At 39.4% G+C, this 15438-nt stretch overlaps 1 protein-coding gene across 50 annotated transcripts in view; it reads left to right on the top strand.

The window, feature by feature from the left end:
* The window catches only part of FANCD2 (FA complementation group D2), a 52989-nt gene that overhangs the window by 28142 nt on the left and 9409 nt on the right, over positions 1 to 15438 (top strand). For 25 of the 50 annotated variants that reach the window (XR_014064748.1, XR_014064752.1, XR_014064750.1 and 22 more), the window contains 16 exons: positions 467 to 586; positions 1020 to 1093; positions 1394 to 1540; positions 2066 to 2166; positions 2467 to 2582; positions 3607 to 3715; positions 4469 to 4579; positions 4848 to 4960; positions 5921 to 6064; positions 7353 to 7466; positions 8501 to 8629; positions 8768 to 8886; positions 11980 to 12090; positions 13148 to 13278; positions 14141 to 14234; positions 14875 to 14997. Coding sequence is in view for 33 of the 50 variants with exons in the window: in XM_081527883.1 (XP_081384009.1) it covers positions 467 to 586; positions 1020 to 1093; positions 1394 to 1540; positions 2066 to 2166; positions 2467 to 2582; positions 3607 to 3715; positions 4469 to 4579; positions 4848 to 4960; positions 5921 to 6064; positions 7353 to 7466; positions 8501 to 8629; positions 8768 to 8886; positions 11980 to 12090; positions 13148 to 13278; positions 14141 to 14234; positions 14875 to 14997 (1856 nt within the window). In the remaining 17 variants the exon portion in view is untranslated. Of the gene's footprint in view, positions 1 to 466; positions 587 to 1019; positions 1094 to 1393; positions 1545 to 2065; positions 2167 to 2466; positions 2583 to 3606; positions 3716 to 4468; positions 4580 to 4847; positions 4961 to 5920; positions 6065 to 7352; positions 7467 to 8500; positions 8630 to 8767; positions 8887 to 11979; positions 12091 to 13147; positions 13279 to 14140; positions 14235 to 14874; positions 14998 to 15438 lie in introns of all 50 variants that reach the window. The other 25 variants (XM_081527904.1, XM_081527900.1, XM_081527887.1 and 22 more) reach the window with 2 other exon arrangements.

Here is a 15438-nt window from a genome sequence, read left to right as displayed (position 1 = left end):
TCCTAATTAAATTGTAAATTCCTAGAGAGCAAAATAGGTGGGCCATGTTTGAAGAGTAACAGGGTGACTAGAGCATAGGGACAAGTAAGTGTATAATTGGAGAGTCGGAGATACAGCTAGTTTGGAGATAGAAAACAGAGTGCTCTGAATGTGAATCAAGACATTTTGATTTAATTTACACAGAGGTAGTCCTTAAGGGTTTTAGCATAGAAATGGCACAATCCAAGCTTTGCTTTAGAAAAGTTAATCTGGTTCATGTGTCTGATGGATTGGAAAAGAGGTAAGATTGAAAAGAAATGGATTGGTCAGGAGGCTTAGGAGAAACCTCAATTGAGAGGTGGTGATGAGAGCTTTGCCAATGAAATTGGAAAAGGAAAAACTTATTTTTGAATGAGGTGAATAGTTTCTAATTAGAAAGCATCAGCAACTCAAGGACTGGACCATTCTTTCTCTTCGACTGTTTCAGGTGACCTCCTTGCTACAGTTGGTTCATTCCTGCAGCGAGCAATCTCCTCAGGCCTCTGGACTTTATTATGATGAATTTGCCAACCTGATCCATGGAAAGAGGCTGGCTCCAGAAGCCCTGGTGAGGCCAAGTATCTTTTCTTAAAACAGTAAAGCTCAAGGGCTGCTTTACTATACATTCTTCAAATCCTTCTGTCTGTTGTATTGCAAAAATAGATCTGCCTGTGAGCTCTCCCACATTCTAATTGGGAAGGCTGTTCTGACTCATTCTGCCTCAGGCCTCTCCTCTGAGGCCTCCTTCACATACTAAGAGTGAGAATCATGATCATTTGGTTAATTATGCTGTTAAAAGCCACCATCTATTCTGTGCCAGGCACTGTATCAAGCATTTTTCATGTATTATGTCTATTCCACATCAGAATAATGCAGTTTGTATTACTGTTATTTTCTTTTCAGAAATGAGGAAACAGGCTTCAGAAAGGTTAATAGTTTATTTAGGGCTTTATAGGATGTACACTCTGGGCTACACAGACCTTTTTGTTTGCTTCCTGAAGGAATGGCTTGGGCAGACCATCTTTAATGATTTCCAAGATGCGTTTGTGGTGGATGCCTGTGTTGTTCCAGAAGGGTAAGTGCTGTTTACCCACTGACATGGTTGTATTGGTAAAGAAATTTTGTTAGTTATGTCGATAGCTGGTACCAATCTCAGAATGTCTTTGACTTCAGCCAAGTCTATCCTACTCCTCCAACTTCCGTCCTCCCAACCCCAACACCCCAGCAGTCCCAGCTCCAGGATTGCTAGAAGATTCCCCACTTGTTCTTTCTCATTTCCCCTCATAATAGAGAAGATTGGTTTGTGCTAGTGGTTTTTCCCATAGAGTTGCCATACCCTGATGCTTGGACCTCAGATCCTGGGTTCTCTTCGCAGTGATTATCCATTTCCTGTGAAAGCGCTCTATGGACTAGAAGACTACGATAGTTGTGATGGGATTGTCATCAACCTCTTGCCACTGTTGTTCTCTCAGGACTTTGTGAAAGATGGGAGTACACTGACGTCGCAGGAATCAGACCAAAAGTCAGTATACTTTTTCTTCTCTAAAACCTCTGTTGGTATGTTGAATGTTACAGGGAACGCCACGGTTCTTGTAATCTGTTGGCAACTTCATTGAAAAGGATTTCTCCCAAGACAGGTGGTATTTGGATGCAGTACCAAAAGTGGATCAGACTCCTTGTTTTCTCCCAGATCCTGGGATTGGGATTTGCGATGGCTCATGACAGCCAATAGATACTTTGTGAGACTGCTTTTGTTTCTGTTCCTTTTTCCCACCTGGTAATGTGTTTGTCTACCTTTGCCAGTCATGTGCCTTCCTTCATCTTACCTGTACTTTATCTTAATGAGTGGGCATTTCACTCTTACCTGTGTCTTCTTCTCATTCAGTTCAGTATTTATTTGCTGAGCATCCACTATGTTCTTTGTCATATGTTTTTAAAAGTAGACATTTATTTTGGGTAAAACTTGTTAATTACAAGATCGGACTCTCTATAAACATGGACTAATATGTCTATAAACTGTGATCTAGAAATGGATTTTCCTTCCCAGATTGATTTCTCCATTATGCCTGGCTCCCTATTTCCGGTTACTGAGACTTTGTGTGGACAGACAACATAATGGAAACTTGGAGGAGATTGATGGTTTATTAGGTATAGAATGAAGTTATCAGATTCTTTCTTCTTTGTAACCTTTCTTTGGTAAACTTAGGGAAGTGGTACATTGGTACCTGTGGGGGGAGAGGAGGGAATTTTCTAACTTCACAGAGACTTTTAAATTATATTTGTTGATGCTGCATGGTATGAGGGTATTTTTGAGACTAACTGAAACTTGACCTTCAAATACTAATTAAAGGGGGAAATAAGTAGAAGGGGACCTAGCTCTGGGGGCAGCATCCAGGTTCTTTTGACTTCAACTAAAAGAGATTAGAAATGTTTGTTCTTCTCTTTCAGATTGTCCTATATTCCTCACTGACTTGGAGCCTGGAGAGAGACTCCAGTCCATGTCTGTTAAAGAGCGTTCGTTCCTGTGTTCACTCATATTTCTTACTCTCAACTGGTTCCGAGAGGTGAGCAGAGTTACTGAGACGTTTCACCTACTGTCTGTGATTTCTCTAGAAAGGAAAACTATTTTCTTGGTTCCCATGAGACTCCTTAAAAATTGTCCACCAACCTCTAACCCCTGTGTGTCTCTTCAGCAATTGTGTCCCACCCTTCCCTAATCACATGCACCTCTTGATGTAGCCAAATCAAAATGCTTGGAATTCACTTAATGTTGCCCATGCTTTACTGCTTCCAAGGCTTTTGACACAATTCTGCTTCCTGCATGGAATAACTTCACCTTCTCCACTGTGAAAATACTGTTCCTCCCTACAGGTATGCACTTAATATTTCGATTTAGTGAAATCAAGTGAAGATAGTTTTCACCATCCTTTAGAATATATTTGTACTTAATGAAATGCACAATAATAATGAAATATATTGAAAATGACAATAACATCTTATATCTATATCACATTTCCTTTCTCATGCATATTGTTTCTAAGAATATTTATTCATTTGAATGATCTCTTCTTATCCTGACAACTGTATTATGATATAAGCAGGGTAGGTATTACTGTCCTTGTTTTATACATATGAAATTGCAGGTACAGAAAGTTCAGAGTCATTATAATTTATCAAACACATGTGCCAAATGCTGGGCTAGTTTCTTTATTCACACTTAATCCACACAACTGCATTCCCATTTTATAGTTAAAGAGATAAAAGCTCAGAAAGGTTCAAGACTTGACCAAGGTCACACAACTAGTAAGTAGCAGACCTTGGACTTGTTTCACCAAAGGTTGTGCTCTCTAGCTGCAGAGCTGTTCTGCATTGTTACTTAACTAGGAATAAGTAGAACTGGTATTAAAAGTTAGGTCCTTTTGTATTGGCCCAGGGCTTTTTTTCTCCACAGCATCTTGCTCAGAAGACTTTGACATTGCTCACTAGGCTCACAGATCCTTTCACCGAATGGCTCTTTTAGCCCTTGCTGAATAATGCAAATGAGGTTAAAATCTGAACAGTTCACAGATATGATTTGTACTTCTACAGATTGTAAATGCCTTCTGTCGGCAAAAGTTGCCCGAGATGAAGGGGAAGGTCCTCACCCGACTAAAGCACATTGTAGAACTGCAGCAACTCCTGGAAAAGCACTTGGCAGGTGAGGCAAGGGTCCCGACTGGGTGCCCTGCTGGACAATAGTGAGGAGATAGAGGACTTACCTTTAAGCCAGACTCAATGATAGCTACCCCTAACTTATGTGGGACAAGAAAATGTTTACTCAACAGAAATTTTAAAAAATGAATACAGCCATTTTCTTCCCATTGTTTTCTCCAGGAGACCTTGGTGTTTGAGAAAAAATAAGATACAAAACATTGGTTGGGCTTTTGTAAATTACTTTGCTTCTTCAGACGTCAAACTTCCAGTGCCCTTTACCGTCCTGAACATCATCAGCAGTAAAGCTGAGAGGCCTCTTGATACCCTCTGACCATTAAGAAAACTTGTCTTACAGTTCTAGCTTGATTTTCTGGGGAAAACACAGAGCCTCCCTCAGGCTCTCATCTAAAGAATTGTGTGTAAAGCAAACTACTCTGGGACCAAATATTGCTAATATCTTTAGATTTTAACTGTAAGTTTATTTTTAGTTTTTAGCTGTTTGGATGCTTTATATCTTTATTTAGAATGATTTTATGTTAATTGACCATAATCAATGAATGCAACATTTCTATAAGTTATCTTTGGCCATTTTTCTGTGCCGAAATGGTTAGTGTCAAATGACCTGAAAGCATCTGATAGACAGTCAGCCATGCTTGGTAGTTCTGGAAACTAGTCTTTAGCTACTTGGGTGATTATCATTCGGGTTTAACAGTGGTGTATGGTTGGTATATATTGAGCTTCCTGCTCTCTGTTTCAGTCACCCCAGACTATGTTCCTCCCCTTGCAAACTTTGACTTGGAAACTTTAGAGGTAACACCTCATACCAGTACTGCCGTTTCAGCAAAAATCCGAATACAAGGAAAGACAGGTATTTTCTTTTCCTCTTGTTCTATGTCCTCCTATGTGTTGTGTTGAATTGTCTTAGAGGTTGTGTGCATTAAGGCATCAGTAATTGGAAAGATTATGTAACTGAACCCTTTCTTTAGCATGGTTATCAATGAACTGTAACTTAGGGTTATAAAATTAACCTCCTTCATCTCTAGGTAGTCTTTAGCAGGTTGTTTCTTAAAGGCAGTGATATTTCGCAAACAAGATTACAGATTATTTCAGTTACTTTTCTCATCTTGAAACGTAAGGAGGAAAGAAACGAAAAGCAGATGGCAGCGAAACATCCTTCCCTGATGTGATTTCAAAGGAGGATAATTCAGAATGTGACCCTACAACAGCTGAGAGGAGCCAGCAGGAAAAGGTATTGGAATGATGGGTCTCCATGAAGATGTGTAACAACCCAGTGAAATTAACAAAGGGCCAGCATTATCCTATGCATTTTACAGAGAGAAAAGTTATGGAAAGGAGAGGTGAACAAACTCTCCTAGGCCTTGGAGTGACCCTCTCAGTAGCAGAGGTTGCGTGAGACTTGAAATATTTATCACTACCACACACTGGTTTTTGTCATTATTTTCCTGATTATATTACTCCCTTTTTTGCACCCCAGGAGTACTTTGAATTATCTCGTAGCAATTACCAAATTCTGTCTTTGGATGTATTCTAAATATACTTCTTTTAGCCTTTTTTCCTCTTCTGATCCCAGATTATTCCCTTCTCAGTGAATTGAGATAACATGAAATGCTTAGTAGTTTCTTAATACAGTTACTTAACAATTTCCTATAATGGTACCACTCACAGAGTTGGTTTGTGAAATTGCTTAAACCACATGGATCCCAATTATTTCTGTTCTTTAACTGTAGTTTAGTGAGTATTTGTTATGTATAACTCCTCTAATCTTCCCAAAATCAAGTTTAGTATTAATACCTATATATAATAGATGAGAAAACTTAAGACCCAGAGAGAGTAGGTGACTTATTCAAAGTTAAACAGTTAATAAGTGCTTGAGCAAGGGTTTGAAGCCAGATTTTTTGGTCCCTAAGCTCACAGTTTTCTGGTCTACACCATAGTGCCTTGATTTGCCTAATAGTTCATCCCTAAGTGGAAGCCAACGAAAAGTCTCAATGTGCGACCTGTATCCCAGTGTTACGTTAGCTACTCTGTCTCAGGAATGTTTTGAGACCTTGGTAAAAGAAAGTTGGTAAAAGAATGTAATGAAGTGTAACTTTTTGTATAAAGTAAATGCTTAACTGCACTTTGAAACCTTCATTTAAAATTAGATTAATATAGAAGCCTTGTTCTGTTGGTTACTCGTACTTCTTAGGAATTCACAGGGAAAGAAGAAAAGACATCAGTGTCATTACAGACTTACCACGCTTTTTTCCGAGAGCTGGACATCGAGGTCTTCTCTATTCTGCGTTGTGGACTTGTGACCAAGTTCATCTTAGATACTGAAATGCACACTGAAGTAAGTGACAGAACTGAGATCCCAGAACTTAATCTTTTTTCAGGAATTTCCTCAGCTCTCTTCCTGTTTCACAAAAAACACCATGGCACTGGGAGAAGTTAGACTCTGGCTTCCAAAGCCTTTATATGAGAAAGTGTAGATGAATAATTATCCTCATCATCTTGATGTTTATAAATCTGAGTTTTTGGTTTTTTTTTTTTATAGTACATTAGTCACTACAGAAGATCATGCTAATGGTGTGATCCTTTAGGTTACTAATAACCAGCTGTTTGAATTACTTTTATAAAGCAGCACTATTTTGGTTTATTAGTTACTCAGTGTTCTTTTCATTTTTTCATGATATTTGTTCAGTGTCCATGAGATACTTGTTGAGTCATTTTTTTGTATTTGCCACTCACCTAGACATTGGCAATTCAGTAGTACGTACAGCATGTTGCTCGCCTTCAAATAGCTCATAATCTAACAAAGGAAGTAGACAACCAGTAGTACATGCTATGTGGATGATCTGAACTAAGTACCAGTGAAACTCTGAGGACAGGATGGTATTTATAATGAACTTGAAAGTGGAGGACATTTACACAGAGAAGGTACCTTTTAATACGGGATTTCACCAAGAGGGTAGAGGTTTTCCAGGTTAAAAATTTTTTTTTATAAGAAATGGTGTGGATTTTTGCCATAGATTTTTACAAGAATGTTTATTTTTATAAGAATGTATTGTATTTTCAGTATTTCTACATCAACCTGTACTTGAAGATTCTCCATAAATGTACGATTAAGTGAAAAATTTGAAGTGAGACTGCATCGGACCCATTCTATTTCTGGTAGTGCAATGTACTTACAATGATTCTGCCAGTCCTACCTTAATAGTAATGAAACATTTCAGGGAGAGAAAATGCGAAAGAATTATTTAATGGACAGAGAAAAGCAAAATTTCCTTGAATTAGTCAATTTTTTTTTTAATCCCAAGGTATTTAGGGAAGGCATCGCTAGTCCATAGCTGGAAGGAGATACCAGAGGCATTTATTTCTAGAGAAAAAATGTGTCTTCTAAAGCTATACTGCCTCATTCCTATTTAATAATTTTAAATTTTGTTTTACTTAGGAAATGCATGACATTGATTTGTTGACAGAGCACAGCAGCCATTTATGTGAGGTGGGGGAAATTTCCCCCCTTTCTTTTGGTAATGATCAGATTCTTTACACGTTGTAGACAGTAAAAACATGAACTGTGTCCCCAAAAGATGGCTAGGGCATGTTGGGAATTATTCTTTCCTTCTTCCTTGTAACAGGCTGCAGAGGTTGTGCAACTTCAGCCCCCTGAACTGCTTTTCTTGCTGGAAGATCTCGCCCAGAAGCTGGACAACATGCTAACACCTGTGGCCAGGAGAATCCCCTTCCTCAAGGTTAATAGAGACAGGAGCACAGGGCCTGTCCTGTGGATTTGGAAACAAAGAGGTCTTAGTAGTGAATAAGTTGTCAGTTTCTCTGATATCGTTTTCGGGTAGCATAGTGGTAGCCCTGTTGCCAGCCCACAGTCAAGCCACCCAAAACAGAAGATGTATTTCCAAATGCCCTGAGAATTCCTGAATCCTGTTCTTTGCTTGGGTTTGGTTTTAATACCCTTCCAAACAGCCCTTGTCCAAGGCTCAGCATAGTAGTTGGCTGTCTAGAACAGTCCACAAGCTCAAGTGTGTAGCTAATGGACAAATGCGTGTAGCATCTGGGGAAGCAGATGGATGATAGAAACAGCAAAATGTGAAAGTTTTAGGTGTAAATGTTTAAAATACCAAGTTACTTGATTCTTCTTGAATTTAATATGTGGTCTACATTCTTATTAGACTAAATGATTTCTATTTTTGTGTGAGCTTTATCTCATTAGTAATTTGGGGTTTGTACTTCTCAAACACTGTGCTGTGCTTAGTTGCTCAATTGTGTCTGACTTTGAGACCTAATGGACTGTAGCCCGCCATGCTTCTCTGTCCATAGGGATTCTTCAGGCAAGAAAACTGGAGTGGGTTGCCATGCCCTCCTCCAGGGTATCTTCCCAAACCAGAGATTGAACCCAGGTCTCCTTCATTGCAGGTGGATTCTTTACCATCTGAGCCATCAGGGAAGCCCAACAATATTGGAGTGGGTAACCTATCCTTTTCCAGGGGATCTTCCCAATCCAGGAGTTGAACCTGGGTCTCCGCATTGCAGGCAGATTCTTTACCAGCTGAGCTACCAGAGAAGTCCCCTCTCAAACACTGTGTACTCTATAAAAGCCAATCTCTTGGTTATTTGAAGATTGAGTTGAGTTTCCTCTGTCAAAATATATCCCTAGTTTCTTCTTTGCACTCTACCTGCTGGCACAAGTTTTGATTAAACCCCATAACAGACTCTTAGTTTCAAAAAAGTTATCCAACAGTTTCTTCTCTAGTAACTGAATTTATTATAGAGCAAAGGAAACCGGAATATTGGATTCTCACATCTCCACCAGAGATCTGCCTCAGAAATCACGTTTAGGGTTGTTCAACTGCTGAACCCCATGTGTAACCATCTGGAGAACATTCACAACTATTTTCAGGTCAGAAGCCTATCTTATCATTATAGAGACTTAGAAATTGCTAAATGAACAAGAGATTTCATTTTTGGCTAAAAAATCTTGAAGGAAAATGAGGGCAATTGCTAAAGCAACAGTCTTAAAAGTACCTTTCCCTTGTAGTGCTTAACTGCTGAGAATCATGGTGTAGTTGATGGACCCGGAATTAAAGGTCAAGAGTACCACATAATGTCTTCCTGCTATCTGAGGCTACTGCAGATTTTTCATGGGCTTTTTGCTTGGTGAGTATGTGGCAAGTACAGTAGGTAGAGATAATCAAGAATGTCCTTGCTTCTACCTGACAGTCACCAAGGCACTGAGGTGTAGAAAAGAAGAAAAGGACTCCAAAAGGTTATGTCAATATGACACTTACTCTTTCTGGAGTGTTTTTGTCTGCATCATTTCATTTGGTTTGGCACGCTTTATCTGTTATTAACTCATTTGAAAATCAGATGATTTTCTCTTTTCTAACCTGTAACAAATCTAGCCATCTGATTCTTGGCTAGTTCGCTGTGGCACCCTTTCCCTAATAGCACCAGAGAGAGTGTTATAAGAAATTGTTACTCAACAAGTTGTAGATAAATTCCAGATTGTGTGATAAAGAGCTGCAGGCAGTGTAAGCCAGGGTGTCTCGGGATGCCTTCATGAAATCGTGGGACTTCATGGGGCCCTTGGAGGGTAGATGGTTTGGGGGATGTAAAGGAAGAAACGGTAAGGCACGGCATGGACAAGAGTAGAAATGAGGGAGGGGTGTCCCTTACATGCTTTTGTTTCTCGGGGCTGGGTCTTGGCCTCTCTGTTCTCATACAGGTTTCCTGGGCAATCTCAGCCAAGGTTAAATCCGGGCTAAAATTTAACTTCTGAGCTACAGGCATTTAACTCCCAACTGCCTACTCAGCTCCTCCTCATAGCTGTGTCACTGACAGCTCAGATTCATCACATCCACAGCGTGTTTCATCCTCCCCACCACTCCTTCAGCTTTCCCTGGAGAGACAGATGGCACCACCAGTTGCCTGAGCTAGAAGCCAGGAGTTGTTCTTTGTCCCTTTCCTTCTCTCTACCCTTTCTCTGTTCCACATCTGAACACTAAATCCTGTTGAGTTTATCTTCTAGATAACATCTAGATGGCCACCTGTCCTCTCTTTCTCCACTGCTTCCAGAATCCTGTTATCTTTCACCAGACCTAGAACAGCTTTACAGTTGGTCTTTCTGCCTCCACTTTTCCTCTTTTGGTCCCTTCTTCACACAGCAATTAAAGTGATCTTCCCAACATAAATCTGATTGTATCCTAGCCCACCTTTGTTCTGATTGCCATTAGATTTCTCTTGAATTCAATCTCTTCTACTTAGCTTCTAAGGACTTTTATTGTCTGACTCCTGCTGTTCTACTCACTGTGGTGCACTCTGCCCTCCAGTTAAACTGAAATAATTTCAGCAGCCTATGTAGCATTTACCTGGAAGGCTCCACACATACTCTTCCTTATGCCAGGATCTTCACCTTCCTTGATCCCCAGTCTTTTGTAACTCATCCTTGAGATCTGGATTTAAACTTCAGTGCCTCAGGGCCATCTTCCCTGACCCCTAGACTGGGTAAATCTTTCTGCCTCTCTCATCCCCACTTCTTTTCTAATACTCTTAGGATAAAACTTTGCACATTTTATTATAATTATTTGTTCATCTGTCTTCCCTACTGGACTGTGAGCTCTATGAAGGCCTAGACCAGCCGTTATCATATCCTCAGTACTTAAAAACAGTGCCAGACAAAGGGTTTGAACAGATGCTTAATCAAGGAGATATGTGAGTGGCAAATAAACACATGCAAAGATATGCAGCAGTGTTAGTTATCAAGAAAATACAAATTAAAATTACAGCACGTATGCAGTAAAAAGATTTGTCTTGCCAAGTGCTGGTGAGGATATAGAGTAATTGGAGCTCTCACATGCTGCTGGTGTGACTGTAAAATGGTATACTCACTTTTGAAAACCGTTTGGCAGTTCATCAGAAAGTTAGATATACACCTACCATACCACCCAACCATTTTACTGCTAGTAAAAGTAGTAATTTATCCAAGAGAAATGAAAGCATATTTCTGTACAGAGTCTTGTATATGAATATTTATTGGAGCTTCAATTGTAATATCCTCAAATTGGAACCAATTCAAATGTCATAAGATGGTGAATGGATAACAAATTGTAGTGTCTCTATGTGGTAGAATACTAAATGCAACAACATAGATGAAAAAAGAATTATACTAAATAAAAACCAAGACTAAGAGTATGTAGTACTTGATTCTAGTTATATTAAGTTTTAGAAAAAGCATGTAATCTTGTAGTGACAGAAAACAGTTCAGTGGTTGCCTCTCATTGGGTGGAAGGATGGAAGGAGGGCAGGATTACAAAAGAATACAAGGAAACTATCGGGAGGAATAGATATGTTTATTATTTTCATTGGGGTGATGGTTTCTTGGGTTTCTATATAAGTCACAGATCAAATTCAGCATTTTAAATGCATGCAGTTTAGTGTATGTCCATTACACTTTAATAAAGCTATTCAAGAAAAAAAAATATTATAGGCCCTCAGAATTAATTTGTGGAAAGGAAGAGAGACTACCACTGGTGATGCGGAGATGTTTCTAGAGGAGTAAAAGTTCTAGGGGGTCAGGTTGTGCTGGGCCTTGAAGGTAAGGCAAAAGAATTTGAATGTTGTCCAGGGAAGCAATTTTGCAGTTTTATGATCACATCCATGGTGTAGTGAAAGCAGTGTTTTAGAACAGTCCTTTTGGCAGCATCATGCTGGCCTAAATGGATTGGAAAGGCAGCCAAAAAGACCAGTGAAAAGATGTTGGCATGATCCATGCATGGGATGATGATAAGAGCCAGCCTAGAGTGATGGTCTTGGCTTGGAAAGGAAGAGATAGTAGGAAAGATAATCAGAAGACAGAATTGTCAAGATTTGACTAACCTGGTATGGACTAGACATTGATTTAAGCAGTTTCACAAAATTATTCCTGGGTTTTTTTTTTTTTTTTTTGAGAAGACGAACAGTTATCTCTAAAATGTAGAGAATAAAGGAGAGGGTTTTTTTTTTCCCCCTTGGAAATAAACCTAGGAGGAGGATTGTTAGACCCTTAAGAAAAGACTGTTTTGGGTGCCCTTCAGCTTCTAGTCTGGTATTCAGAGCTGTGACTGGATTTAGTGCTTAAGTACCTTCAGTACTTTAGTTCTTTTTCTTCTGTTGATTTATTGATGGTACAGAATAGTGGCCAGGATCCTTAAATGCTGTCCACATAATCTTCCTGAAACTGAGCTCAGCTACCTTTCCTTGACTTTCCTTTAGGAGTGGATTCTGTCAACTTCAAAATAATAATTTACTATACTCAGCCCTTGGGATCCTTACTAGCCGACTGAAGCCAGGAGACCGTGACCAATCCATGGAGGAGCTGCACAGGTGGGCTGGACCGCATGTCCCTGAGAGTTATCTAAAGAAATTCCTAGGAATAAAACTGGCAAGATTTCTTGGAGATAACTTGGTATTTTCAGTGCCTTTTCCTCATTTATGTGAGTTTTCTCATCTGTGTATTCAGATATATCCTGAAGCTTTAGACACTGCTGAATAAATCAAACTAAATACTCACGCATCCTTCATCCTGTAAAGTTTGCGTTTTCAGGTAACGGTGATGAAAGTGCTAGCCATCTGTAGTTAGCTCTTGATTATCCAGGTACCTACTCTGTCTCCTAATTGGGTTGGATAATTAGGTAGCAGTCAGTTATCACTTCCCTCATCTTGAAAGAAGAGGAGCCTATACTGAGAGAACAGGAGATAAGAAGGAACTCTAAGGAGCATGGCTTCAGCCTCTACCCCAGCTTCACCCAGAGCAGTTTTGTCTGTCACCTACCTCCCCTGAGAGCCTAGGCCATCACTGAGTCCACAGTCTGCCTTTAGAACCTTCTTTCATTTTCAATACAGTTCTTTTAAATTTATTTGACTTACTTCCCACCAGTCAATCTGTAGTTGACTCTGGTTTTATTTTAACTACGATTTTAGATTAATTGTGTTTCTTCATCTGCCATTACTTCAGAACACGCAAAGCTAACCACATATAATACATTTATCAGAAGCTCTGCCTTATCATTTCCTTTCACCTTGTCCCTATGAACCCATAATTTAAACATTATACTCAGTGTGTTGCACATTGCCTTAAAGAGCAAATAATTTACCCGGGGTTGCACATGTCAGCATGGCCTAGGCTAGCACTTGGCATACATGACCCTCTTCAATGCCAGCACCCCATACACTGGGTCAGGCCTCTATACCCTGAGTTTCTCCATACAAAGTTACATTTCTCTATAAGATCTTGAAAAACGGTTCTACTAAAGCACCCTGCAAATGAGGAGGATTCTGCTGAGACCATCAAGCATTTCAGTGGACTTGTATAACTCATGGATTTAGACACATCTGTAATACTTGTGGTGTTTTGGGTTTTTTTTCCATTGTCTCTTTATAGGCAGAGCTTCCATTACTTGCAGAATTTCCATGCCAGCATTCCAAGTTTCCAGTGTGCTCTTTATCTCATTAGACTTTTGATGGTCATTTTGGAGAAATCTACAGCTTCTACTGAGAACAAAAGACAAATTGGTGATGGATCCTCTTTTTTTCCTTCATGAATAGACTAGTAAACTTGGGGCTTCCTAGAACCTTATAAATCTTACAAGCAAGTCTCTGCATCACTATGGATATGCCCTCTTGCTATACCAAAAAAGACATAGTCCCAGTAGGAGCTATGTCTGATCTCTGCTGACATGGCTTAAACTGAATGTGGTTAGTTTACTTGGCTGGATTTGCTGTTTAACTTTTATTTATTCATATCCTTCCCCCTTTTTTTTTGTTGTTAAGTATCTGAGACATTTGACAGAAAAACATAAGCCATTAAGTTAATAAAATGGGGCAGAAAGGAGAAATCAGGATTAAGTATAAAGAAAAGTCTGGTCCCATCCCTGATCTTTTTCTTTAACTATCTTTGACATCGCTCTTAGAATGCATTTCACTGATAAATCTTAATTGGCAGCACAGACAGAAAGCAAGAAGAAAATGCAAAACCTTTATTATTCCTGTTGCTTAAAGGGGGAGGGTTTTATATGAATCTTGGATGTCCATACTATTTATTGTTTATTGGCCTGCCAAGGAGTACCCGAGATGGACTTCCCACTGCCCAGCAGCATTCCTTTACTCTGTGTGTCTGTATGGTTCATGTTTGTGTCAAGACAGGATAAGAGGGTGGGTCATGTTAGGTCTTAGAGAAATGGATTTATTTCTGGTAGAAGGACTAATAGAGCAGGAACTCATGAAAGCTTTTTTTTCCCCCAAATTGTGTTAGCCTAGGAACTTCATAGTAAATATAAAAGAATGACCTTTTTGATCAATTATCATCCCCCAAAGACTGCAAAACAAGAATGAAGTTCATTTTCCATGAATGAAATTTGTCTTGTTTCACCAACAGCTTCCCTGGCCAAAAAGTTCCTCTGTCGAGTGTGGCCTAGTGGAGAGAAAGAGAGGAGCAGCATTCCTAGTGACCAACTCCAGGCTTTGCTTGGGTAAGAGGATCAGCTTCTGTCCACAAGCCAAATAGCCTTCCATTTGCCCCTGTTCGGATCCCTTGTCTGGTCAAAAACTGAGAAATTTATCTTGGTTGACGATAACTTTGGAAGCAGTGAAATAGGTGTGAAATTAATGTAATTTAGAATATGTGGATTTTCAGACCCTCTAGTTCTGTTTTATACTGTCGATTCTTTTAGTAAATTGAATCATAGAGGAAGTGGAGGAGTCTGCTGTTGTATCCTGCCTTGTTAACCCATGAGTCAGATATTTATTATTGCCTACCATATCTAAGACTCAGCCATCACTTCCAAGATGTCTAACTGTATTTCTAATGGAGACATCATTTCCTTTACTCCTGACAAGTAATTGGAATCTTTATTTTATTAAAAAATAAATGCTGGGAATTCCTTGGTGAGCCACTGGTTAGCACTCAGCACTTTCACTTCTGTGGCCCTGGGTTCAATTCCTGGCCGGGGAACTGAGATTCTGCAAGTTGTATGGCGTAGCGAAAAATAAATTAATAAAATAATTGGTAATAGTTGGTTTAAAGTTTAGTACCTGGATATATCTCAAGAAAGAAATCTTGATTTAGAAATTCTGTAACGTGTGTTCATACTCCTATGGCTATCAATGCAGCATCTACCTGGAGCACACAGACAGTGTACTGAAGGCCATAGAGGAGATTGCTGGTGTTGGTGTCCCAGAACTGATCAACTCTCCTAAAGAAGCCTCTTCTTCCACATTCCCTACACTGACCAAGTAAGGGAGTACTCTCCTCTAGTCCTGTCCCTAAGTTAGAATCATACTAATGTATGTAGGTTCCAAATAACTACCTTACTCATCATCTAGTTCTGATACAGAAGGTATGTGCAGTCATTTGTTCAACATACAGAATGTCTCCTGTGAATTCTCTTCGAGCAGCCCTCACCCAGCCCGTATGAAAGGATGTTGTTGAGGAATGACTTTTCAGTAGTTACAGTTTTTAGAGACATTGGATATTTAATCACCAAACTTTTTTCAGTGCTTTCACCCTTTATATGTGAAATTATTTTTCTAATATTTTAACCATCTGTAGAAGGATACTGTGATTATTATGTCTAACCATATATGTCTCACTTAATGGGTTTTGTGTCTCATAGTATCAGTGGTTATCTGAAATTCATATGGTCTTTATAGTTTATAATGCACTCTTATATTCCT

The sequence above is a fragment of the Giraffa tippelskirchi genome, chromosome 9 (genome assembly GCF_054371585.1).
Source record: "Giraffa tippelskirchi isolate mGirTip1 chromosome 9, T2T-mGirTip1v1.2.pri, whole genome shotgun sequence".
In the NCBI taxonomy this organism is placed as follows: Eukaryota; Metazoa; Chordata; class Mammalia; order Artiodactyla; family Giraffidae; genus Giraffa; species Giraffa tippelskirchi.
Note: the sequence above shows the minus strand (reverse complement) of the source record. Positions and strands in the feature narration are given on the sequence as shown.